Source organism: Xenopus laevis, chromosome 8L (genome assembly GCF_017654675.1).
Source record: "Xenopus laevis strain J_2021 chromosome 8L, Xenopus_laevis_v10.1, whole genome shotgun sequence".
Classification (NCBI taxonomy): domain Eukaryota; kingdom Metazoa; phylum Chordata; class Amphibia; order Anura; family Pipidae; genus Xenopus; species Xenopus laevis.
The window spans coordinates 44,277,860-44,304,974 of record NC_054385.1 but is presented as its reverse complement, the minus strand read 5'-3'; the positions used below and the strand labels follow the sequence as shown (position 1 = coordinate 44,304,974).

At 38.2% G+C, this 27,115-nt stretch overlaps 1 protein-coding gene across 4 annotated transcripts in view; it reads right to left on the bottom strand.

The window, feature by feature from the left end:
- Positions 1–27,115, bottom strand: part of LOC108698411 (protocadherin-19) — a 117,964-nt gene that overhangs the window by 86,823 nt on the left and 4,026 nt on the right. For 2 of the 4 annotated variants that reach the window (XM_018229881.2, XM_018229882.2), the window contains exon 2: positions 24,349–24,463. In XM_018229881.2, coding sequence (XP_018085370.1) covers positions 24,349–24,463 — 115 coding nt within the window. Of the gene's footprint in view, positions 1–24,135; positions 24,464–27,115 lie in introns of all 4 variants that reach the window. The other 2 variants (XM_018229878.2, XM_018229880.2) reach the window with 1 other exon arrangement.

The following is a 27,115-nucleotide window of genomic DNA, read 5'->3' as shown; positions in this document are numbered from 1 at the left end:
CTCCTGATGTTGTTGAACTACAACTCTTGGCAGGCAAATACTGTCAGCGGATGGTGTAATGCAATAACCCCTGCTAGACAGTCCATCACAGGTCTAATGCAGGGAAATAAATGAAATAATTTGGCTTATATTAAGAAGACTGTGAAAAAAAATACACAAATCCTATTTCATGATCAGGGCCAGTAATTCTGATGTGGTTACATGCCACAGACCAGCTCTGTATCATGCAGTATTATCCGTCTCATAATATTAATTATTCAGAGCCCCATGAGAAACACCCCTGATGCAATTCTCACAGCGAACATCACTTCATCACATACTTCTATTCACTGAAGAGATACGGGTCATTTCTCATGGGATATTTGAGCATTTGTGTTCTGCCACTTTTTGTAGATAAAAAGCTCTTTAATTTCAAGCATCAAAGACAATTATAATTCATATTCCTCATTTGCTAATGGAAGACGAGCCAGTCCCTTTATGTGGCTGAGTAAGCTGTCGACAGATAAAGGCAAAGCTTCTGATGTGGTCAGAGCTACACAGAGGATTCCAGTTCTATAGGATAATGTATTAAATAGAGCAACATTGGCACCAACTCTATTAATCCATTGCAGCCAATCACATACTTTTGTTCCAAATGAGTGACCAGTAAATGTTGCTTGAAGATTAGTTGCTATTGGCTTAATGCTGTTTGTTTGCCTTTAAATTAACTTTTAGTACGATGTAGAGAGTGATATTCTGAGACAATTTGCAATTGGTTTTCATTTTTTATCTGTGGGTTTTTTTTAGTTATTTAGCTTTTTATTCAGCAGCTCTCCGGTTTGCAATTTCTGCAATCTGGCTGCTATGGTCCAAATTACCCTAGCAACCATGAACTGATTTGAATAAGAGACTGGACTATGAAAAGGAGAGGCCTGAACAGTTACAAAGTAGCAATAACAATATATTTGTAGCCTTACAGAGCATTTGTTTTTTAGATGGGGTTGGTGACCTCTATTTAAAAGCTGGAAAAATTCAGAAGAAGAAGGCAAATAATCAAAAACTATCAAAAAGAATAAATGAAGACCAATAGAAAATTTAATTAGAATTAGCTACTAAGGGGCAGATTTATTAAAGGTTCGAATTAAAAATAAAATTTGAATTTCAAGCTATTTTTTGTGTACATCGACTAGGGAATGGTCCGAACTCGATTTGAATTTGAAAAAAATTTAAAAAAAATGTGAATATCATAAATTTATCTGCCTCTTTACAAATTTGACGTCGACCATTCGCCATGTAAAACCTGCCAAATTGCTGTTTTAGCCTATGGGGGACCTCCTAGAACCTCCTTGAAGGCAAATGGTGGACTGAAAAATCGAATTCCGCCGACTACGAACCTATTTGATCGAAAATGGACCTATTCGATCAAAAAAAACTTCGACTTAATTTCGGTTGGTCTTTTTGAATTCGATTTTCAACGTTTTTTCAATTCGAAATTCGACCCTTAATAAATATGCCCCTAAAAGTTAACTTAAAGGTGAACCACCCCTTAAATTTTACTTCTACTTCATGTCACTTTACTGGCTTTTTGTGGTATGATAGTATACACATATTTAATCATTGTGTTATTGCCTTTAGCTGACACCCCACCTACTTTCAAGTCCATGAATGTGGACAATGGTATCTAAATAGAGACAAAGTGGAAGATACAGACTATCACACAGCATTGTGATGTTAAATCAGTCCCTGCCCCATAGGAAATTGCAGACAGATTGTTATAGCATGGCCATTCAATGCTCAATTGAGTTGTAAATTACACCAACCTGATTTTGGGAAGTACCTGGGGCACACAGAGAACCTTCAAGCCCCATATAAAATCAAGAGCCCTCAGATAAAAGGCAGTAATTTTAAGTACTAAGCCACCACATGTACAAACCAACATTCTCTGTCGATAAGTATATTTATACCATGGCTATAATCATTTATATCATGGCTATATATATATATATATATATATATATATATATATATATATATATATATATATATATATATATATATATATATATATATATATATATATACATATATATATATATACATATATATATATACATACACACACACACAGTATAAGCCCTATATCAATAATTTGCCTTGATAGGCTGCTCCTCTGTGCTGCAACAATAACACAATAGTTGCCCACAAAAGTAAGATAATCATCTAAATCAATAAGCAATAACAGTTAATTGCAGTGAGACTGTGAAATAAAACAAAAGTCTTGCGAAAAACCTTCCAGGTGAACAGCTTGCTGTAAAGCCTGAGCTGACTGACATTCAGCTATAAAACAAAGCAGCTCAAAATAATAAGAGACACTCAAATCCATCATTCTGCGCTGAACTTTGCTTATTTTAATCAGTCTCCTATAACTCAGTTTAATCGGCAAAGCCATTTCTGAAAAATATGCCCACTGTATTATATCATAGGTCGGAACCAAACAAAAGGATGATTTTATTTTCTTGTTGCCAAAAACCTTTATCCTGCTTATAGATAGGAAAGTCACTGTATCAGCATAGACTGCAGATGTCTAACTACACTGGGAAAATGCCAGAGGGTTTTATCTTAATAGTATGGTATGTACCTGACTTAGGGCTAGGTTAATGCAATCCTCTAACATGAGGATTTCTAAAGCTGCCCTGTGGCATACACCTGCCACTACAAAGGATGGTATAATCTGACAGGCTCGACATTACTTTTTTTTTTTAGGGCTCCTTCCAAAAACCGCTAAATACGCCACCCAGCAGAAAGAAACAGGTTCATTGGCTCATCCCATAGACAGAAAAATTTCTGTTTTATTTCTTTCCATTCAATGAGGCACCAACAGCGCTTGCTACCTGCCCAGAATTAATTTATAAGATGGGGGTAATAAACTGTCTTTATATACATATATAATTTTATACTGTTGTCAGACACTGTGAATAACAAGGAGCTATGGATTAAAGTGACTAGTCAGGCATATGTGTTTACTATTCCTAACACTGTGCATAAGATTTGTACTTCTGCAATTGAGTAGTAAATATCTCATATGCATATGTGTAACTACACAGAAAGTATCACTTTCTATAGCAAGTAACCACACTATCAGATAGTATCAGGTATCTGTCACACATGCAGTATGTGAAAAGCTTCCCCAGCTGTGGAATAATAAAGCATATGAATTACTATCCCGTGTTTGCTTGTATTATTATAAGGGACGGCAAGCAATACTTCCTTATCTTTTGATATTACAGGAGCTATTGTTTGATGAACACCTGCTACCAACAAAATCACCACTTTCCAGTTTTTTTTTTTTCCCATTTGTGTTTGCATGCTATTTGAATGCGGCGCCAGCTAGGAGCGGCTTGTTTGGCTATATTAAAATGTTGCTATGATATAAGGCGGACAATAAAATTAGCGTTACATTAAAAAAGCTAAGATTATTGGAAAACCGGGTTGTGGGAGTGATTTTGAAACTTCTAAAATAATGTCACAGCCAAATTCTTCTCTTAAAGATACCCCGGGGTCATGCTGTTAGCTTTGTCAAAGAATGTTGGTTTAGTTCACCACAGACCGACGTGTTTTCCTTGTTCTATTTGAATAATACATGAATTGTCTCATTTTGCTTCTCTTTATAATACATGAAATGACTTGGATTTTTTTTTTTTTTTTTTTTTCGTTTTGTTTTTCTCTGCTTTTCAGCAAGCAATAAAAGACCAGCTTACGCCCTGGTTATCACAGACCATGAAAGGGACAAACATGGCAGTAAGAGGTATGAAGCGAGCACAGAGACACACTCCAAACAAATTGTTTTAAAGTGCAACTAGACTAGAACCATGAAAATAAACAGCAGCTCCATAGCTTGACTCTGAGTCATAGGGCTGCTGTTCAAGCTTAAATATACAGCAGTCCTAGGAAAGCGATTGCTTTTGAAAGTTCCCACCAAGCTTTTTGGATGCTTAGAATTTGGGGTGATGTGGTTGCTGTTCCTGTGCACATTTCAAACAGTCTGCACACTGTTTCCTCAAGGTTTTAGCTACCCGTTTATATAAGAGTCCATAACTAACGGAATAACCAAGGGGCACCCCTACAACTGAATTTAGTCATTCAAGGATCTTAGTGCTTACAGAAAAACAAATAATTATGCTATGAAAGCTACACCTTGAGTTTTGAGCTTCTGTACCAACCAAAGACTATAATAATAACCATTAAAAGCTGTGCTACCAAAGAATCCACCGATAGCCCCCCCCCCCATCTCTGGGCTGCCAAGGAACCGACTCACAATATTTATATATATTTATACATCAACCAGGACATTAATCATCAGAATTGATTAATAAAGATCCCAATAGAATCAGATTGTATCATAGCCCTGATAACGCTGAGCATGTGCAGAATCACTGGGGGTCATTGATTAAGTTTGCACAATGCATATTTTTTCGCAAACGGTTGTATTGCCCATGTTTTTTCCTGAACGCTAATATATTGCACTGCTCTGCCCATCTTTACGGTTTTTGTGAATTCGCCTTGTGAATAAATTTTCGCAAATGGCACACAAATGAGACGGGAGTTTGTGCAAGTGCACCCAATGTCCGCGAAAATAGCGTTGACAGTAACTTAAATTGGCGAAAACTGTTTTGCGAATATTTTCTCTGCCACCAAAGTTGTGGCGTAATTCAGTCGAAATAAATATTCACAATTTGCGAATTTTTGATATATTTAAAAAGCTCTTATAGACATTCGTATTGTGAAAAACATTTTGCAATTCTGTTTGCACCCTCTTATTCAGCTTTATAAATATAACCAAGAACAGGGAAAATATATTCACTTTGAGAACCAATCTGCCTTGCGCGAAATTTATAAATGACCCCCACTGACACTCAGAAAATGTCCTAACCAGCAGCGATGGGTGACTAAATTCGGCTGTCACGAATCGGCGGCAAATTTCCACATTTCGCCGGTGGCGAATAAATTTTCGAATCTCCTGTAAAAATTTGCCTGGGCAAAATTTGCCTGCGTCACAAACTTTTGGATGCGCGTCCAAAAAGTCGCTTGCGTCAAAATCGCAGCGAGTCAACACTATTCATTGACTTTAACGACAGCGTCGAAATTGACACGAGCGACTTTATGGACACGCGACCAAAGATGGACCCGGGCGTCAATTTCTATGTACAAGATTTTTTCGCAAATTTTTCGCTGTTTCGCAAATCTTGTGGGAAATTCACAACTTTATTGGCAAAACGGGAGAAATGTATCCATCACTATAACCAGAGCCAAAATGGGGTGCTACTGTGAACAACTCCAGGACATATATATAATATATAATATATAAGATACAGTATTTCTAGTCTTTATTTCTCCTGTATAGAAGCTTCGGATAAATAGAGCATTCCGTACAGATCTTAACTCTTGGGAATTTCTTGTTCATCCTTTTATAACTGATCTGTCACCTAGGGGGGGGTCTTTTCACAATATTTCTTTAAAACAATCGTTTTGTTGCTTTTATATTGGTCTTTGTTTGTTCAGATGTTAAAGTAAATCGAAGGCCTTTAAACTTGCCTTGTGTCAGCACATTTTACAGATCTCCATACACTGTTCTCTATAGGGGGTACTGGTATCTTTCTCTCCCAATTTAATTTAGAAAAAAAAACAGCAAAATCAGATTATCACACATACATCAATCAAAACATGAATTGGTCCTTGAGGGAATATTTTTTTTCTTCTTTGAACTTTTGTTTGCTTTTGTTTTATTGCTAAATAACCTTTACATTTTATACGATTAGACTTTAATCTGGAGACTGTGAGGCTACAGTGGCTGCAATGGACCATTTATGTTGAGCTGTGGTCGCTTGAGTGTCTGTAGAAATACTAGTGGATCAGGTTTAAAGAAATAAACCTAGACAATGCATTGGGGTAACTCTTTCTGTTCCTGTGGTCAAACTGAGAAGCATTTGCTTTTTATGCTCTGCTTGCAATTGGATTTCTGATTTCTTATGCTTAACTTCTATTACCAGCGACATGTATTTAAGTACAGTCCAATTAGTAACATTAACCCGTTATAGCCATTGCTAAACTACATCTCTAAGCATTGTATAAAAGAATATTTTATCTTCGTTGCTCTTATTTTTTTGCATGCAAAGATCTCAAACAAGGTTACCAGCGACTATGAAGAGTTTTAATCATCAGTAGTCAATGGTGGTTATTTACTTAAAGGGATACTGTCATGGGAAAACTTATTTTTTTTCAAAACGCATCAGTTAATAGTGCTGCTCCAGCAGAATTCTGCACTGAAATCCATTTCTCAAAAGAGCAAACAGATTTTTTTTATATTCAATTTTGACAGGGCTAGACATATTGTCAGTTTTCCAGCTGCCCCCAGTCATGTGACTTGTGCTCTGATAAACTTCAGTCACTCTTTATTGCTGTACTGCAAGTTAGAGTGATATTACCCCCCCCCAGCTGCCTAACAACAGAACAATGGGAAGGTAACCAGATAGCAGCTACCTAACACAAGATAACAGCTACCTGGTAGAAAAACAACACTCAACAGTAAAAGCCAAGTCCCACTGAGACTGATCCACTTACATTAAGTAGGAGAAATAACAGCCTGCCAGAAAGTAGTTCCATCCTAAAGTGCAGGCACAAGTCACATGACTGGGGCAGCTGGGAAACCGACAATATTTCTAACCCATGTCAGATTTCAAAATGAAATATTACAAAATCCATTTGCTCTTTTGAAAAACTGATTTCAGTGCAGAATTCTGTTGGAGCAGCACTTTTAACTGATGTGTTTTGACAAAAAACATGTCTTCCCATGACAGTATCCCTTTAAGTATTAAACATGTTGGTCCTGTATGCTCTGTATTTCTTAATGCTTCTTGTTAGCGATCAAAATCCCTTTATTTCATATGAATTGGTTCCAAGATGCAAAAGCCAGCTAATGCACAAGAGAATACATTCTGCTCTAAATATATAATATACAGTAGAACCCCCATTTTAAGTTTTTCAGGGGACCAGAAAATGGTGTAAAATCCAGGAAAATGTAAAATCAGGGAAATGTATTATGCATAATATATATATAGGTGGGACCACAAAACAACAATGTGAAATGAGGAAAAACTTAAAACCAGGGGATGTAAAATGGGGGTTCTACTGTATAAATATATTATATATATATATATATATATATATATATATATATATATATATATATATATATATATATATATATATATATATATATATATATATATATATATATATATATAGCAACTTTAAACACAGACCTTCCAGCAATCATGCCAAGAAGTTTATAATTACAATGCGTTGACCTTCAAATAGAATAAAGAACTCCTAATTTTCATAATGTTGGCCTTAAATATAACAAAAGGTCATTTGCTGAATCCTGATGTGGCAAGATAATTCTAGAATGCCTTCATTAGGAAGTACGTGCCTTCGACTGCTATTTTAATAGATGCTGATAATACCCGTGATCAGATTGCCCAGCTGGACGGATAATCAATTCATAAGAATGTATTTTCTTTTTCTGCAAAATAAACTAGTAGCTTTTGTGTACAGAGCTCGCAAATCCCGAACAGCACGAGAACAAATGATTTCAATGAATCATTAATTTGTTCTGTACTGTTAAGGGGAGAAGAAGAAAAAATTCTTCGTTTGCAATCACATCAGAATTCAAAAGGTAAAATTAAGAAACTGAACACTGATTAGTTTCTGTTATGTTGATGGTTACTCTATGTTCCAGAAAAAAACGCATATCTAATCCACCAGGGTGTTTAATAGACTCAAATACCAGACTTTGTGTTCACTGTTTAATATATTCTGATTGTAGCCTACAGCAAAGTAAGTTTGACTTTTTTGCTGCACTTTGTTAGATGTGCCTTATTACATTCATTGCCAATTGGTATTTGGTTAGCCTCCCCTGATGTTCTTTGTGAGTCTAGAGCTCAATAAATCAAAACTCACCCATGTTCTATTCATTTTAATGGGATTTTTAGAACCGTATTTATCAAGTGGTGAGTTGTAACTTCCACCTAGGGATGGGCGAATTTTTTCGCCTTGTTTCGTCGTAAAAATGATGCCTATAGACTTGTATGGCGTTGTGCGTCAAAATAAAAAGACGCACGTCAAAAAAATTTTGTCGCACGACAACATTTTTTTGACGCCCATAGACTTTAATGGCCGTCGGCGTCATTTCGCCGGTGGCGAATTTTTGGCGAAACGAAATAAATACAATTCTAAAATTCCCATAAGAATGAATAGCACATGGGTGAGTTTCTTAATTGAACTCTAAACTTACATGTTGATAAATCTGCCCCTTAAAGTGCCAACTAATGATATTGGGGGGAGGGTGGATGTTACTTGGCATGGGAACATGGGAGCACAAAGGATGTTACCAATATCTAGAGCCACTTGATCAGCATTCAATTAGAAGGACAAGACTGTATGATAGAATCAGGGTTTGGTCAAACCGACTGGGCACCCTAGGCAACCCGGCCGACCACCTCGCTTCCCCCACCCCAGTGTGTGTGCTCACTGCGAACATGCCATAAAGTCACATGGAGGGTCGTGGTGACACCAAGGAGAGAGGCAGAAGGGAGGGCAGAGAGGCGGGGGAGGGTGGAAGGGGGAGAGGGTGGAAGGGGGAGGGGAGATAAAGCGGGGGAGGGGAGATAAAGCGGGGGAGGGGAGATAAAGCGGGGGAGGGGAGAGAATCAGGGGGAGGGGGGAGAGAATCAGGGGGAGGGGAGAGAGACAGGGGGAGGGGAGAGAGACAGGGGGAGGGGAGAGAGGCAGAAGGGAGGAGGGGGAGAGTGACAGAGGGGAGCGAACATGGACTAGGCAACAGACCCTTTAACAGGTACCTGCCCTGCGCCCTCCTTTTTTTGTACCCTAGGCAGGTGCCTCTTTTGTCTACCCCAAGTTTTGGCCCTGGATAGAATTTTTGCTTTTGGTAATTGTTTTACATATTAATGCATTACAGGCTGTGAGCGTGAATTCTAGCATCATCTAGGAACCACAATTCCAACTAAAAGCACACCAAATCGCAAAATTACAAGGAGCCGTCATTTAGTCTACTTTACTGACTTAAACTAGGCTTGGATTATTATTTTGGAGGTCTAGAACTCATAATAAAAGAACAGAAACTGTCCCGCCAACTGAAAATACACTTCAAAGGAGTTACACAGTTTACACAGATGAAACAGAATTTCCACCAGATCAGAGGCAAAAATAATACCTGTTCCCTTGATTTTCTGTACTCCTTTGAAGTATCCCATACCTGATTATAATTTAGCAGCCTAGAATTGCCCAGAATTTACCAAAAACCTGTTTGCTGGCTTCCACCATTCCCTATACTTAAGACACGATTGGAAGCAAAGATGTGTTTAAAAACCACTTAAAAGAAAAAAATAATTAGGGAGGTGCGATCAAATGTGACATGGAGTAGCTGTGCATCTTTACAACTATGGTAATTATTTGGCAATTTGCACAAACCATTTTTACGAAATATAATTAGCAGCATCGGGTTCTGCAAGCTGGCATGTACAGTAATGCATTCTATTAACAAGAGTTGTTTATTTTTATAGGGTCCTACTCGTTTTCCGACATAAATACAGGCTAATACAAACTCTCAGACAAAGAAACACGGCTCAGACACATCGCCCTTTAACAACGATATTTAGCACCAATAAAATAGCGGCTGCAGTACAATTGTCTGGGAGCATACATTGGCTATTGCGCTAATCTGTGAACAGCAAACATGAGGACAAGAAGACCACCTGTATATTAAAGTGACCCTATAAAATCTAGGGGATTTTCAAGTTAAATATTTGTGAATCTTGAAGATTGTGCAGGATGGTAATGTTCCCAGAAGGGCACACAAATGTCTTTTGTTTTAATGCACAAAGGCTTTACGTTTACAAGGCATAGGTGGTATGCAGTTCGGGACACACTGAATGCTAAACAACACCATTCTGATTTATATGCTAATACTTCCCAACACTGCCCTTTTCAAAACCTGCCTTGGTTATTTACTCAGCTGACCCAGTGAGCTGAGATAGCCTTTATTTTCAGGGCCTTCTGATAAGCAGGTGGCAAAGTTAGTAAAAGACAACAAAGAAAATAAAAATTCCTTAAAATGTATGCTGTCTCGAAACCTCAATAGTAAAAAGCATAAATTATCCCATGCAAGTTTAATTCTTCGATACGTCCTAAATATATTTGACGCCATGCTACAGCATCCCTGAAATAAATCATTTTACAACAGAGATGAGCAAACTGACCTGCACACCAAATGTCAGCTGATTGGTACCCGCTCAGAAGGAATTATGGAGACGCCGCTGACATGAATTAAGCTGATGTGTGCAATTCTGCTCGCACGGAATGCTTGAAATTCATATAGCAATATTATGGTGTATTATGGTTGAATGTGAAAAAAGCTAACAAGTCATATCTTAAAATAAATGTGAAAATATTGCATTAATAGTTTAATGTGGCAGAACATAAGAACCTTCTCATTTCCTTGCCAGTGCCCTCTAAAATGCGTTTCCCAGAAGAGGCTCGAAATCCAGCTTTAACGTGTAATAGGGAAGATTTGTAAGGGTTGGCATGGCCAGGAACTTCTGATTTGATTAAAACAGAGCATAAAAATGAGTTCTTGTCTATGCAAAGATGTCTTTTCCAGCATGCAAAGCTCTGTGATAACACCTTCATGGCATAATAACCTGCATCCCAACAATGAGTGGAAAACAGCTTGTGCAAATGAATGCAAATGATAAATAGTTTTAAAGGATAATGTGTTCTATCCATCTTCAGTCCTGCAACATAGGACTGAGGATTCTGGGAGTTCCTTTTCAAAAGAAGCTAAAATGCTGTAGTCTTGTCACCTTTACAGATGAATCTGCATATTTGGACATTTTATAGATACACAGGGAAATTTGCAAAAGACCCTTTGAAAAAGAAAAACATCCTTCAGTATAAGTGATAATGCAATGAGCTGCTGGGTGGACATATGTGCCTTGTTCATCAATAGTGATTCACTGGAGCGTCCAGCAAAGGTCAGATATGTCTGTTAATTAAAACACTATAAAGGATGTAAGAAACTCGTTTTAGTGATTAGCAATAAACAGAGCTTGATTGCCGCTTCATGATACCAGTTATTGAGTCTAATGGTTACTATTTATACCTCTGGTAAAAAAAAAAGTTTTTTCACTTCAAGACAGTTTCCCCTGATATAATTGAGTCGATTAACGTACAGGATAAAGTAAAAGCTGGAATTGTAACAAAACGACAACATTGCTGCCGCTTTAATCCTTTTAAAGCTATACTTTCTTTGAAGCTACACAAGCAATTACTGACCATTTAAAGGGATTCTGTGATGGGAAAAAAAATTTTTTTCAAAATGAATCAATTAATAGTGCTGCTCCAGCAGAATTCTGCACTGAAATCTATTTCTCAAAAGAGCCAACAGATTTTTTTATATTCAATTTTGAAATCTGACATGGGGCTAGACATTTTGTCAATTTCCCAGCTGCCCCAAGTCATGTGACTTGAAGGATTGTGATGTGACTCGAAGGATTGGTCGGACTTCGCTAAAATAGGTCGTTCGGCAAGAGAAATCTTTGGGTCTATGGGGACCTTTATTCTTCCAAATGTTTTATCAAGCCAAAAATGTAATTCACTGTCCAACCAGCAGCTGACATATATGGCTAAAAGTTGCTACTTTTAGGGGCATGTGGTTAACTCTGTTCTGCTTTCTTAAGACCTATCCACAACTCACTACGTTCTCTTTGTACTTCTACATCTTTTACTTTCACTGTGTGTTATGTTTGTTATGTCAGCTCACATTATCTACAAGGAGAATTGTTGCTAGTCCTACCCACAATTATTGATGTAAAACATGCAAAGGGCATATACGGCCAGTCAAAGGCTCTAGCCAGGCACAGTGATTCCCAGCAAGCTGATTGGAATCAACCTACAGCAAGTTTGCCCTCAACTATTCTTAAAGAAAACTATATGAAGACCCAGGGGCGATCCTGCCCAATTTGCCGCCCAAGGCAGCCTTCGTTTTTGCCGCCGCCTCTCACCTTCAGCACCGAACGTGTCCACGTCGCTAGTGCAGAGAGTGCAATTGCACTCTCTGCACTAGAAGAGCCGAATTTCCGGGTTGAAAACCAGGGGGGCTTTGCCGCCTGAGTGCCTCAACTTGCCTCATTGGCGGAGCATTGGTGGAGCGCCCCTGACAGTCACAATGATTATTACAAAATGACGTGGTCAATCAGTTCCAAAAGTTCCTCCTGCATGTGAATTGCTTTCACATCCTTCCATGCATATGGCTCAACGTCTATGTAATATGTACAGTATGGATCCCTAAACTGACTCTAACACAGTCTTTTTATATTTCTCTTTCCCTATCTGTTTCTCTCTAATATCTAAAGATTATATAAGCTTGCTGGCTCAGAAGAACAGGCACAAAGAAGCCTTAACACAGTAACATAGGATAAGTTTGCACCATTACTGTAACGGACAGCAAACCAATTATATTTTTTATTTAATTGCTCTACCTATACAGTGGTTACTGGTTGTTAGGGTCTTTGTATGACTACAAGGCACAACTGTGGATTCTCAGGCAAACAGAGAGATGTGAACACATTAACCCAACTCCAATTTAAATAAACATCCATTGAAGTGGAAGAGATGTTTTATGCTAGAAATGCACCTTATAGGCCTGAAAAAAAGTCCTGTCTGTATAGTGATTCATCCCCCTGCTTTGCATTAAGCATCCAGCTAAATCTCCCAGTATAAGTTACCTCCCAGTTCAGAGAACATTTAAATCAACATAAACACCAAAAGCATTTAAAATGTGGTATTTATCTCTGTGAAATAAGAATATGTTAGCGTTGCTCAGCAACGTCCTCATAAAATGGCTGTCTCTTGTTTCAGTATGAAGACTTCACATAATACTTTGTGCATGTCAAAAAAAATCTTTAAAGGTTTCTCAGTGGCTTTTGTTTTTGCTTAGATCTTTCCGCAATCTAAGGAGGCGGTGGAAAGAATAAGCAGCTAGATGCTGAAAGAAGATAAATAAACACTGAAAATAGGATGTATCCAAATTCTGGCTTTCTCTGTAGTATTATGTAGTTTAAGTAAATCACACATCCCCTGAAGACAAAATCAATTTCGAGCAATAAGGTTTCTGTGGAAGATGCAGAGCCCTGTGATGTGAACGACTGGCTTTCCTTGGAAGATCCATGCCTCTTCGTATTCCTAGCACGTGCATCATACAGGGGATTAGAGACAGGAAGGCAAGAGCCATCTTTTTTCCAGATGTGAATAGAAACAACACAGGAAACATAAGCACAAACTCCTCAATAAATGGACCCCTGGGGACATGGACCATTAGATATAATTCCCTGAATAAAAATATAGATTTGTGCGCGGATCATTTTAGGGATTTCGAAAATGCACATAAGGCTTCTGTATTTTCAAAGCAATATCCAAGTTGCACAAAGTATTACAGCTTTTTTATTCAAAGTAATACGTGTATCAAATAATAAACCTTTTAGTCTTGAACCTATTTGCCTTTCTCTCTCTTCCACCACAACCCCCTCTTCCTCCTTCACTCACCCATCCATTTTATCTAATACTTTCTATTCACACATTCCACAGCCATAAAACGTATGGGAGCGTTAATTAAACAACCCTGTAGCAGAAGAAAGAGCATGGAAGCAAACTGATAACAATTGACGGCAACACAGTTCACATAAGAGAAGTAGCATCGTACCTTCTTACTGCGATAATATACTAGTCTGGTATCTAAGAAACTGTCTTTCCCTATGTTATTCCAATTTACAATGGCTTTTGTGACGCACTGACTTTTTTTCCAAGATCTAGGCAGAGATGTTACTAAAGATGAACATGTTTATATATACTACAATTAAAGGTGGCCATAGACATGCAGATTTACCTTCCTATCGGACGAGCGATCGTTCGGTGCCATTTCCCGACCTGCCACTAACCATTCAGATCAAATAAAGTAGAAAAGAACAGATCAGACGATGTTCTGCCCCTGACAGCAATCGTACGAAAGTTATGTCCGACCAAAGCTGGCGACGGTCAGATCGTCAATACATGCAGAGATATTATAGGTCGGCGACAGAAATTTTCTAACCTGTCCGATCAACTGAACAACCGATCGCCATCTCACGGAAAATGTTGCGACACTCCGCACACGGCCCGAAAATCATACAAAACGGAGATTTGTAGGGTCAAATCTTTGCGTCTATGGCCAGCTTTAAAAGGATGTTTGGTGCAAAGTTTGTGTTTAAATAAATGAATTGCCAGAAAGGAGCGACATTAAGAAGAAAAACTAGGTTAAGATACATTATGATAGCGATATAGATAGAGTATAGTATGGTACCTAACCTGAAGGATCCCAAGAACAAACCAACAGCTATTCCAAAATAAAATAATTTAGGGCCATTAGTTCAGCAGAATAAAATACAATTTATATGGACTAATAATGCGCTGAATCCACTATTCTGGATTCGTCCAAACCCCCAAAGCCTTTGTGAAAGCTTAGCGAATACCGAACTGAATCCGAGCCCTAATTCGCATATGCAAATCAGAGAGGGGGAGGGAAAAAGAGACCTGCACTCCCTTGTTTTGTGACGAAAGGTCACATAATTTTAAGGATTCAGCCAAATCTGAATCCTGCTGAAAAAGGCAGAATCCTGGCCAAATACTGAACCAAATCCAAGATTCAATGCCTAATATGAACACTTTAGCTGTTGACCCTCCATCAGATTTTATGTCTATTCAAAAATATGCAACCGGGAAAGACAGAGTGGTCCATCTTGCTGTAAGGCACAGCAGTGAAACCTTCTTTACCAAGGGGGAAATAAAAGTCTCATTAATTAAAGCTGAATCAATAGCTTTAATTAATATAGAAAATCAACTTTCAGTAGTGTTAATGGTACTTAAATTGACTGAAAGAGAGTTGCATAGCCCTTGCTGGAGGCTTAGAAAGTCTTGCAGCCTCACAAAGTGGCAAGCCATGATTTTTCACAATTGAATTTACACTGAACTGTACACAATGATTATCATATTTTCTAGAAAACTAGGTAGATAGTTAGGTACTTGCCTATAATATATATAGATCACTAGTCCTTCTTAAATTCTGGACAGTATTAATTTCCTATAGGTCTTCAATACTGCATTAATGGAGACTTGGCTAAACATATTAGCCTTAATTTATTAACAGCGGTGCATTCATGCTTTAACCATTATCTTTACATTTACAACAGTAAAGCCCCATGTATTATAACCACTTAAACATTTAAAAATCAAAGATTGGATCAGTTTTGCCACCAACATGGATTTACATCATATTATTATTGAATAAGCAAATGGACCAAAAATAAATTATTGTTTGCTATGGAAAAGTGCACTGATAATGGGTTTCCAACTAAATCCCATACCTGTATATACAGCGTATGTTAAAAAAGGGATAAAATGTTGAACACAAGTGACAGTATCCCTTTAATGATTTCTGAGGCTCTCAATGAAAATATCATAAAAAAAAACTCAAGGCATCTGAGATATTTCCTGTTTTATCCATATTTTATGGAGTGCCCACACTTGGCTCTTGTATTCTGGTAGAAATGAGTTCTGATCTGCAGTGCGTTGGGCTGGAAAAATGTAGTCAGTTACTATGGTGCATGTAGAATCATTTCGACATCCACCCACTGTGAGCCCTGTTGTAAGGCATCCTAAGGGCCATGCCAGATGATGCCGTTCCATTTATGTCATCGAGAAGCAATCTGGTATTTAAAATTACAGTAACTTATAGTAGGGATCAAAATGCCTTATCTGACAACTTAACCAATGAGATATATGAACATATCTAAGCTAATTGCTGATTGGTTGCTATAGGTGAGTGTTACCCCTGGATCTATATTATTATTAACATGTATTTATATAGCGCCAACATATTTCGCAACATATATACATAATCCTATCAGCAGCATCCCTAAGAGTTTACTAATATGAGAGAAGACAGTGAATGACACCTAGAGATAATGCATTTCAGTGCTGCCATTTGCAATTAGGTGATATGACACATTCTGCTGTTTAATGCAGCTTTCTTTCTTCCTTCCCACCATTACACAGATGAACATTATAAAAATACTGTCCAATAACGGAAATACGCAATGAGTTACTCAGTCGCCACAATGCCCATTCCCTAAAAATCAATTGAGCTGAGCCTGCAAATAAAAGCCTCTTTCCCCAACCAGAAACAGCTCTGTAAATAAGACAGTATAAAAAGGTAAAAAAAAAAGAACTGTATCCCGAAGAACATCTCTTCAGACGAACAACTTCTCCCAGGGGAGCACTATTTCAAGATTCACAACTGTTAAACTAAAAGCTTCTCTCATTAAAGACCAGCTACATATCAAAACAAGCCTTGCGTTCTCTGATAGACAGGTGGTCATTTTAGAGAGGTTCCCTTATGGTATTTTTTCTCGAAATCAGACTCAGCACATGCCAACGATAAGCATATGCGATTACATTATTTGTAGCCTGCTCTGCTTTCTGCCGTAACTAAAAATAACGAGACGAATACAGCAGGACCAAAAAAAAAAACCATATAGCGAGCGCTGATATCGGATGCTAGCTGGGATGGGTGATTTTGCATTTCATTTATAATTGTGTTTCGCAGTCCAAGGCTTACACATGGTTTGAAACATTTACGCTTAAAGCAGCAGTTTTTCGCCCAAAGAAAAGTAGCTACGCTGTAACCAATTTTTTTGTATGGATCAATAAAGCATTTCCATTCGGAATGCTCAGTAAACTTAAATTAGTTTGAACAAAGGGAGGAAATAATACAGAGCCTGGTATCGTACAGTCCTACGGATATTGCCATGAACTACAAATACAGTATGGCTTAGCTGCACAAGTTACTGTATGTGTTCTTCCTTGATGCTTGGTGTGTGTCCTATATGCTATATAACATGTAATATCATGTAAAGTAAGGGTAATACCAAGTCACCTTATACTTATTCTTATACACAAACACAAATTAAACCTTAATCTTGATACCTAAAAAGAGTTTATGTAAACGTTTCAGTTCCTTTGGGTATGCAGAAAGAGGAATTAAGGTTTTTGGTTTCCAAGCTGGTTATTGGTTACTACTTTATACCATGAACACTGCAAGAGTTACTAGCAGTGCTGCAATTGGACGGGGTTCACCAATGAGGGCCCTCTGGCAGATGGGGGCCCCAGAGAAGTAAAAATGCATGTCAGATGGGATTGGTGGCATATTGGGATGTACTTGGGTAAATCGGGGACATGACAACAAGAGGCCCATTTACTATTGGTCGAATATCGAAGGTTAATTAACCCTCGATATTCGACCGTCGAAGTAAAATCCTTCGACTTCGAATATGGAAGTCAAAGGATTTACCGCATTTCCTTCGCTTGCTCGATTGTAGGAACGATTCGAAAGATTTTAATCCATCGATCAAACGATTTTCCTTCAATCAAAAATAGCTAGGAAAGCCTATTGGGACCTTCCCCATAGGCTAACATTGGTGCTCGGAAGGTTTTAGGTAGCGAAGTAGGTGGTCGAGGTTTTTTTTAAAGAGACAGTACTTCGACTATCGAATGGTCGAATAGTTGAACAATTTTTAGTTCGAAGTCGAAGTCGTAGTCGAAGGTCGAAGTAGCCAATTGGATGGTCGAAGTAGCCAAAAAAATACTTAAAAATTCGAAGTAGTTTTTATTTTAATCCTTCACTCGAGCTAAGTAAATGTGCCCCTAAGGGTCGAAGTACTGTCTCTTTAAAAAAAACTTTGACCACCTACTTTCGCCACCTAAAACCTACCGAGCACCAATGTTAGCCTATGGGTCCCCATAGCCTTTCCTAGCTTTTTTTGATCGAAGGAAAATCGTTCGATCGATGGATTAAAATCCTTTGAATCGTTCGATTCGAAGGATTTAATCGTTTGATCGAACGATTTTCCCTACGATCGATTGAACGAACGAAGGAAGGTAAATCCTTCGACTTCGATATTTGAAGTCGAAGGATTTAACTTCGACGGTCGAATATTGAGGGTTAATTAACCCTCGATATTCGGCCAATAGTAAATGGGCCTCTAAGTGTTTGGGTTTTCATTGTGGTTGGCAGTTGGCAGAGCCCACAACCAGGGGGCCCAGGTGACTGGTGAGGAGGGCCATGCCAACTTTTTAATATGAGGCCCCATATCTGTTGATAGCTCCCCCTGTTTACTACATATCCCCAAACTTAATGCTCAGCCAAGTTAGAAAGAACTTGCTTTTATAATACTTAGTTGTTTTAAGATCTGGTATCAATGCATGTGTGTTTTTCAAAGTTATTTATAAATGGATTTGATTTTGAAAGCTGTATCTGTCTGCCCCTTGCTCTTAATTGCAACGGTTGGTTCTAGAGTACTGAAAGAATGTAGCGGAAGGCAGTCTATTAAGAGACAGAGAAGAGAGATGTAAGGCAAGGTGAGACATGAAGTCTTGGCTTGAGAACTGGCTTCTGCTACATTGTTTCAAGTGTCAGAAACAGAGAACAGAAAGGAATAAACAGAGGCTGCTTTCAACAGCAATTGCATGTAAAATGATGCTAAAACCATGGGACAAATTAAAGTTCATTTGTATTGAAAAAAACTGGTGAAATTGTATTTTGGGGTTAATGTCCCCTTTAAAAAATTGAATCTGATTGGGAAGTATAAAAATATTCCACTCGCCTATGCTAAAAACCCACATTTCATTTAGAACACCACGCGTGCTATTTTTGCTTTTATTGCTTGACTTGAAATCCCTCTTACAACTGAAGTTTATTCCTCTGACCATAGCTGCAGATTATTTTAACAAGCTAATAATGAGAACTAAAAGCCAGAATTAGTCCCAGTGTGCTTAATTTGGGGAGAAAAACCTCAATCTAAGAAACATGGTATTCCTCGAAGATGTTAAAAGATATGCAGCTAACATAAGCAGTGGAAACAATGGTGAAATCAAATCCATTACTTATAAGTAGCGTGTCTTAACTCTCTTGCCATATTAGTTTTGCATCCCTAGAGTTTATCAAATACCAAGTTATATACTATAAATTGAATTCCTACATATATCCAAATAATGCTGCAACTAGAAGATGATGCTGGGGGGCTTTAAACTGGGTACCTTTAGATGAAGCATTCTATTAAAGGGTATCTAAACCAAAAATGGACTCAGTGATCCCCCTGAGCACTTTTGCTTTTTTTATGTTAGGGGTTTCTAGCTAATTAGCATCTTTAGATAGTTTAGATTTTAAGTTTCGTGGCTCTCTTATAAGGTTATAGGGGCACATTTACTTAGGGTCAAATATCGAGGGTTAATTAACCCTCGATATTCGACCGTCGAAGGATTTTGCGCTATTCATCGATCGAACGATCTAAGGAATAATTGTTCGATCGAACGATTAAATCCTTCGAATCGATTTTAATCCATCGATGAAACGATTTTCCTTCGATCAGAAATTGGCTAGAAAGCCTATGGGGACCTTCCCAGTAGGCTAACATTGATGCTCGGTAGGTCTTAGGTGGCAAAGTAGGGGGTCGAAGAGACAGTACTTCGACTATCGAATGGTCGAATAGTCTAATGATTTTTAGTTTGAATCGATTCTATTCGAATTCGAAGTCGTAGTCGAAGGTCGAAGTTGCCAATTCAATGATCGAAGTAGCCAAAAAAAAACTTCGAAATTCGAAGTATTTTTTATTCTATTCCTTCACTCAAGCTAAGTAAATGTGCCCCATAGTGTCAGCAAACCTTTCTATGAACTTTCTGTACTGTCATTTACCCCAAGGGTTGCGGAATCTCTGACATTCAGAGACAGCTGTTGGGCTGGAAGCCGGGCATTAGCAGTCTAAAACTGCTAATCTAATATATTCGAAGTCTCAAACGGGTGTGTTTAAAAGCCAAAAAAACTGTCTTAAAAATGACTTTCTTAAGAATCCTTTAGGTTGAAATGAATTAATACCGTACACATAAAGCACTGCGTATCTTGACAGCGCTATATAAATAAATGATGATGATGATGACGTTTAATTTCCAGTTATTTTTTTTTTAAATACAAAACTGTCAGGGGGTAGCATACTTACTTTTATGCATTTGTGCTAACTATCCATTGTTGCCTATGAATGTGTATGAGATGCTATCAAGAATTCATTTTCCACAGTTATATGTAAGCAGAGAAATGGCTGGAAAAGGCTATTAATAAGCACCCAGCACTGATTATTCGAGAAAAACCTTATGTTTTATGTCTGCTCATCTCGCATTAGCCTTTTTTTACCAGTTTTCCCTCTGCCCTGGGAGTTGTGTCACCTGTTAAATGTGAGATTGGCTTCCACCTCCTACGTGATGCATTCTGTTTCAAAGCCTTGGAATTAGCTTCAGATATATTAGTTTTCTCCTAGGAATCTAGCACTGGCTTATTCAGCACAATATCTTTAATATTGCAAAAGAACCCTCGATTAGAGTATCTCGGTGACACAAGGTAAGGAAAAGGGCCTAGTAATACTTCATTTATATCTTTTTGCATTCACTGTCACATATGTTTGCAGTGCAGCCCTATCAAAGTATTGACATTTTTGTTTTACATACTTATCAGCTGGATTTTAATTAGGCTATCTGCTTGCTTAATCGTGTGATGTGTATTTACAAAATAGCATATGCTGCAGAATCTCCTTAAATGCAATTGTTTCAGTATGTCATTTTGAAGCAAGATTCCCAGATGTTGTCAGTGTTTCAAGCATCACAGGGGCTGGATGTTCATATGCACGCAAGAAAAACTGTCCCTTGTGAGAATGGCATAACATACACAATTAAAGAAGAAGTGTGCAAGTGGAAGGAGGGCAACCTGAGAGAAGAATAAGACTATGACCTACCAATTGTTCTTGAGCATGACGTGTCAGCTTAAAATAAAGTCACCCTACTTTTCCCCCACACCCTACCTGGGCGCAAACAGTAACAGCCTAGTCTCCCACATCCTCTACTTTTCACCCAAATTAATGTAATCAAAGTACTCAAATAACATCAGCTATAGATGGCATTGGCTAAAGCAGAAAGAGTGATGGGGGGCATGTTCAGGGATATAATTGGATGTGGTCTGGGTATAAGAAGGAATGGCCAAGATACACCTGAAATATAAATATGTGAGCTAGTATCTGAACTTCATGTCGGAGATGTTCAAAGAGCTTGTGCTTAGAGTGGCAGGAGGTCCATTGGTTGTACTTCCCTGACATGAATGCTCCAAATAATTTGTGCACTTTTGCCAAAATTATATTCTGGTCCGGGACAAATGTCCGGTCACTTTTTGTCTTAGATGTGAGCAAGGGATACAGAAATTCCACGTACAGGTATGAGATCCGTGATGATAACCCGTTATCTAGAAAATTACAAATTACGGTTTTCCGTGAACCTCAATTTTATCCAAATGATTCAAATTTTTTTAAAAATTATTTCCTTTTTCTCTGTAATAATAAAACAGTAGCTTGTACTTGATCCAAACTAAGACATAATTAATCCTTATTGGGAGCAAAATCAGCCTATTGGGTTTATTTAATGTTTACATGATTTTCTAGTAGACTTAAGATCCAAATTACAGAAAGATCTGTTATCTAGAAAACCCCAGGTCCCAAGCATTCTGGATAACAGGTCCCATACCAGTAACAGATCAACCCTTATCATTATACGACTCTGGAAATCATTTCTTTTTTGGGACCTCAAATTCAAACAACCATCATAATCAGTCAGTTTTAGTTATACGCTATAGTTATTGGACCACAGACACATGATTTAAACGCTTCAAGCTATTCATGGAAATATGTATGAGAGGAAGCCATTTAAAGCATGCATATTGTGTTGTACTGCAAATGTCTGTTCAACGGCAGCCTGTCCTCGCTTGTATTCCCAAGCCGTGCTCATCTATTATCTTGGTTAATACTCCGCACTGTGGTGGCTCAGTAAGAAAGCTCTCAATCCCATTCTCATAGAAACACTGGATTGGCACTATTTAGATGGCATAACAGAAACATACTGCAGGGCACCTTCTAGAATCTAAGCCATTGCAGCAATGATTATTCAGTGCATATACAAAGGCAGCAGTAGGAAACAGAACTGAGCAGAAACGGATACAATTCAGTACAGGCTTGGGGGTCTTCCACCTGTATAGACTTCTGCTACAATGGATGCCTGTGATACAAGATTTCCCCAAGAACGTCTTTGTGGGAAGGTTGTGTAAACCCCAAGTGCACTGTAGTATAGAAGCAAGGCCTTTCTGAAATCATTATCACAGGTGAGTGTAATAGGGACCTTAGATTGTAAGCTCCACTGGGGCAGGTCCATGGAAATGAACACGGGTTGGAGGACTTCAGACTTGAATGTCGCTTAAACATCCATATTTTATTATTCCATTATAATAGGCACTCCGTCACATAAAGGAACCATGACTTAACGTGTTTTGTGGCTGTCCGGCCACTTAAAAGCAACCGGGGCAGGGACTGATTATGTGAATAATGCATAATCTCCATATCAAACTTACATTTACATCTCTTGTGCCCCAAGTTTACATTCTAGGCTTTGATGGGTCACAGTGCCCCTATGGTTATTGTCACCGACTAACGCGTACCTGCAGACAGGATTGTTTTGACTGTGTTTGGTTTTCTAATGACGAGAACAACCACAAAAGTGAAATAGAACAGCTTGACAATATGAACAGGGCAGTCTGTAATAGTCATGGGGGAGTCCCAAGCCCAGATAACTTTACAAAACCCGGTTATCCATATAACGTATTACAGTCCAATCAACATACTCTTTAGGTTTTTGTTTATCTACTTCAACCACTGAATTGCTGTATAACAGTCAACATCTTCCCCTGCTGCACAAGCTTTCCAACAATCTTTCTACCTGCTCTTTAGCGCCCCACTCTCTATGGGACCCAACACAGTCACCCGTATTTCAGACTTCAGTTATTGGTTAGGGCAACAGGTCGAATCAGATTGATTTCTAAATGCAAGCAGTGTGAGTTGTAGTTTACCAATAGCTAGAGGGTTAAAGTTACCAGTGCATTTGTATAAACATAAATCGAGTTCCATTAATCTTCTTAATTTTATGTTTATGATCTAACAATAATGAACACTTTCCACTTTTATTATAAACCGCCCTAAATATAGCCCTACCTTGTGTCACACCTAACACATGAAAGGCATCTCCTAAACAGCAAAAATAATACTTAATTCATGTCTGTGAAACGACAACTGATAATTTAGCCAAATAAATGCCCGTCCAACATACACCACACTCAGATGTGGGCTCTTAAGGCTTTCCTATCCCTAGCATTTAGTACATAAGTCCCTCATTTAAAGAGAACCGGCTTTTCCAGATTGGGTAGAAAGCAGTTAAAGAGCTCATTTTGCAGTGCTGAGGGCACCTCTCTGCGCAACAAGGAAAACGCCCTCCACAGTTTAAATCTATCAACGTGCAGAGTAATATTTTCCGTTCCCCCTGGCACTCCAAAAGGTTAAGAGAAACAGCAGCCGCCTTGCATCTTAAAGATTTCAAATGCCATTTGTTATGCACCCTATCAAGTGCAGCAAGATCAGGGTCAGACCAAATGTCCATTACATTATGCAGCATTAAAAAAGCTCAGGAGCATTGCCTCCAACCTGTTGATCGGCAGCCGCTGCTGAGCTACAATCCCTTGCTTCTACTTGCAACTATAGCAAAAGCTTGAGGGGACAACGAGCAAAATAAGGAGAACTGTAGGCTCCCAGCACCCTCTATCAGGTTGCAGCTGACACTGTATACCATGGCCATTATTTTATACGATTCAGTGCTATGATTATTCCAATTTAGGGAAGAACGTTGTAGCCTAAAGAAGCATGGACCTCTTTTGTCAGATGATATGAATATGTAAGCATCAGTTTAGCACAATGAACAACTCCATGTGATAACTGATCTCCTGCTGCCTTCCTAAATATCTGTCAGCAGGGCAAGGCCTGATGTGGGGAGTGTGAGAGGGTGATTACTACTTGTACTCACCTCTGGAAGGGGCATTCCATTGATGATGAGGTCAGGCTGTGGAGGGCTCTGGTTGGTGAAGGTGTGGTGGTAAACGTGGTTGGACCCTGCATTCCTTGTGTTTTGATTTTCCACATTAAGAAAGGTGCTGTCTGAACGCCTACACCCAAGCGGGAGGGTCTGCTGGTGGTAGTCAAAGTAGTTTAGGGATGAAGTAAGGGAGGAACAGCTCACCACGTTCATTTTATCGGTCTCCTCTACATCTCGAGGCACCAGGCGGATATCGTTCTTGCTGATTTTTTTCTTTTTGTTGGACTTCTTTTGGTGGCCATAGGAATATTCTGCTATTCTGCAAGACAACATTAATAGAATACAAAAGCATGCAGATTTTATCATGCATTTCAGTGAGACAGTTCATAACAAAAAAAAAACAAAAAAAAACCCCAGACATCCCACCAAGATTACACTGAATACCAGTCACAGAAAGTTTTATATTCATGGAGACCTGGAGAGCATTATAATCAGGCAATATAAACAGTTGCTACTGCCCTAGACTACCATGTTTGAGTTGATATGTACTAAACGTGTGTGTGTGTTTAATGGTGCAAACCTTACAGTGGTCTCCCAATTCCACGTATGGCTGCTTAAAGACCAGGAAACCAAGGGTGTGGTGAGGAGAACACAGAAGTATGTGAAGGAACTGAACTTTAACCAGCAGAATTCAGAATATATCCAAAAACGAAAGCTCTAACATTATAGATTCAAATACCAGCCCAGCAGGTTGATTTGCGGAGGCTAGAGATTTCTCCTACAGGCTGTTGTGAATAGAACCAAGCGTCAATCTGTCTGACTACACTATAACAACATTCCGGCATATTATTGAAGTTTCCAATCATTTATGATGTTTCTAATCATGTTACAGCTTGACTGACTGTAATAAAGGGGAAAAAAGATACATATACAATTAACCAAGCTAGTCAAGTAGACCTCTCTAATGCTCTCAAGTGCTCTAATGGAATCCATTTGTGTTTTACTAGCCTCAGATCAAGCCTATTTCCTGCTATTGCATATATATATATATATATATATATATATATATATATACATATATATATATATATATATATACATATATATATATATACATATACATATATATACATATACATATATACATATACATATACATATATATATATATATATATATATATATATATATATATATATATATATATATATATATATATATATATATATATATATATATATATATATAGTAAAGTATCTATGTGTTAATAATGTGGATTGGCTGCAATTGGAGGAAATAAGGAAGTGCCCAAGACAAAAACAAAAGCAGGCCATGAACCTATGAACCCATTCACCAGTAGAGCTAATGAGAGGCAACACCTTTACATACCCTCATTCTCCTGCTGTAGCACTTTCTATACAAACACATGCAGAGGGAGTCTGGGAGACCTTTAAAATTTGAGCCTGTGTCGCTGGTTCCTTTTAAACAATATACTGCATCTGCTTATCCTATCAGCCTTGGGGAATTAAAATTACATTCCTTTTTTCTCCTTCAACTTCTAGCTTTTCATAGGGTCATTTACCAAGACTCTTAAAAAAGTAAAATTAAACTCATAAATACTAATTTTTTTTTCTGTTTTTGTTTTCCTCCCCAGATTCAGATGCGCTACTGCTTCTAAATTAACCATTGCGTGACCAGGGGCTTTTCCTCTGACAAGGAGGCCTTTCTAGTGGTGAGAATAGATCAACAGCATATTACTGACATTAAAGGGCAAAAGTGGCTGGAATGGTCTCTATCTTATTTGCGTCTGATGGGGTTAATGCTTGGAATTATATTCCGGTGACAATCTGCCTGCAGTGCTGCTGACCTAAAGCGATCAGAATAAATGAGGGCCGTGATCTGCAATTGCAAATGTCACATAAAACTTAAAAAAAAAAAAGAGGACACGGAATTATATTTTAGTCTCGATGACATTTTCACCATGACAGGAATAAAACCACAGAATTAAATAGCAGGTTGTGGTACAGGAGACATAAAAAGACACTAAAAAATATTATATATACAGATTAGATTGCTGGAGGATGAAAATGAATTGGAATTGCAATCAATCACGTGTTATCTTTTTTCAAAATCTCACCCAATAGTAGGCTTTTTTTTTTGCAAAAAAAGGTTGTGATGTCATTTCAGAGAGTGAACTCCATGCATGATTTGCCTGAGATCCTTGTCTAAGCAGTGAATGCAGAGAATACATACAACCCCCACCCCATCCCACATGATCATCACTTCTATATCAGAAAAAAAAATAGCAATTTTCTGCTTTCTGCATACTGAATATCTGTGGTGCTGACAGAATGTGCTTCTGCTACAGTGACATCATTTCAGCTCTGCGGTGAGCCGAGAGTATTTGGACAGAGGCAGATGTTTGCACGGCTGGTTGGAAAACAGTTCATTCTTTGACTTATTGCATCTGCAGGTTGGATGCATATCTTATTTTAACCCCCATGAGCATGAGGCAGCCTCTTGAAGGGTTAACCACCGGGCCTGTTAATTTACTGGGTAATTACCACTGTGCTGAACACTGACGCCTTTCTACATGGCTGTGACTTTCATGATAGATAGATAGATAGATAGATAGATAGATAGATAGATAGATAGATATTAGAAAATATCTATTACATATATTTAAAAGTCAAGTGACAGCCTTCCCCATTCCAGTAGGCTTTTTTTTTTTTTTTGTGATGCAAATCCAGTACTCAGCAGGTGAACCCAGAGGGAGGCATTTCAATTCTTCCAGACCTAAATTGCTATTGTTTATATTTTCCTCTTATTGCCTTAAATAAAATCACTGTCTATCAAAGCCTCGGCAAAGCTTTCGTTTTTTATTCGCTCCCCTCCCCGTGGAATGAGTGAGAGATGAATATGAGAGCGGGCACGGTTTCCCCTAACCAGTAACGGGATTAATCCATTTATG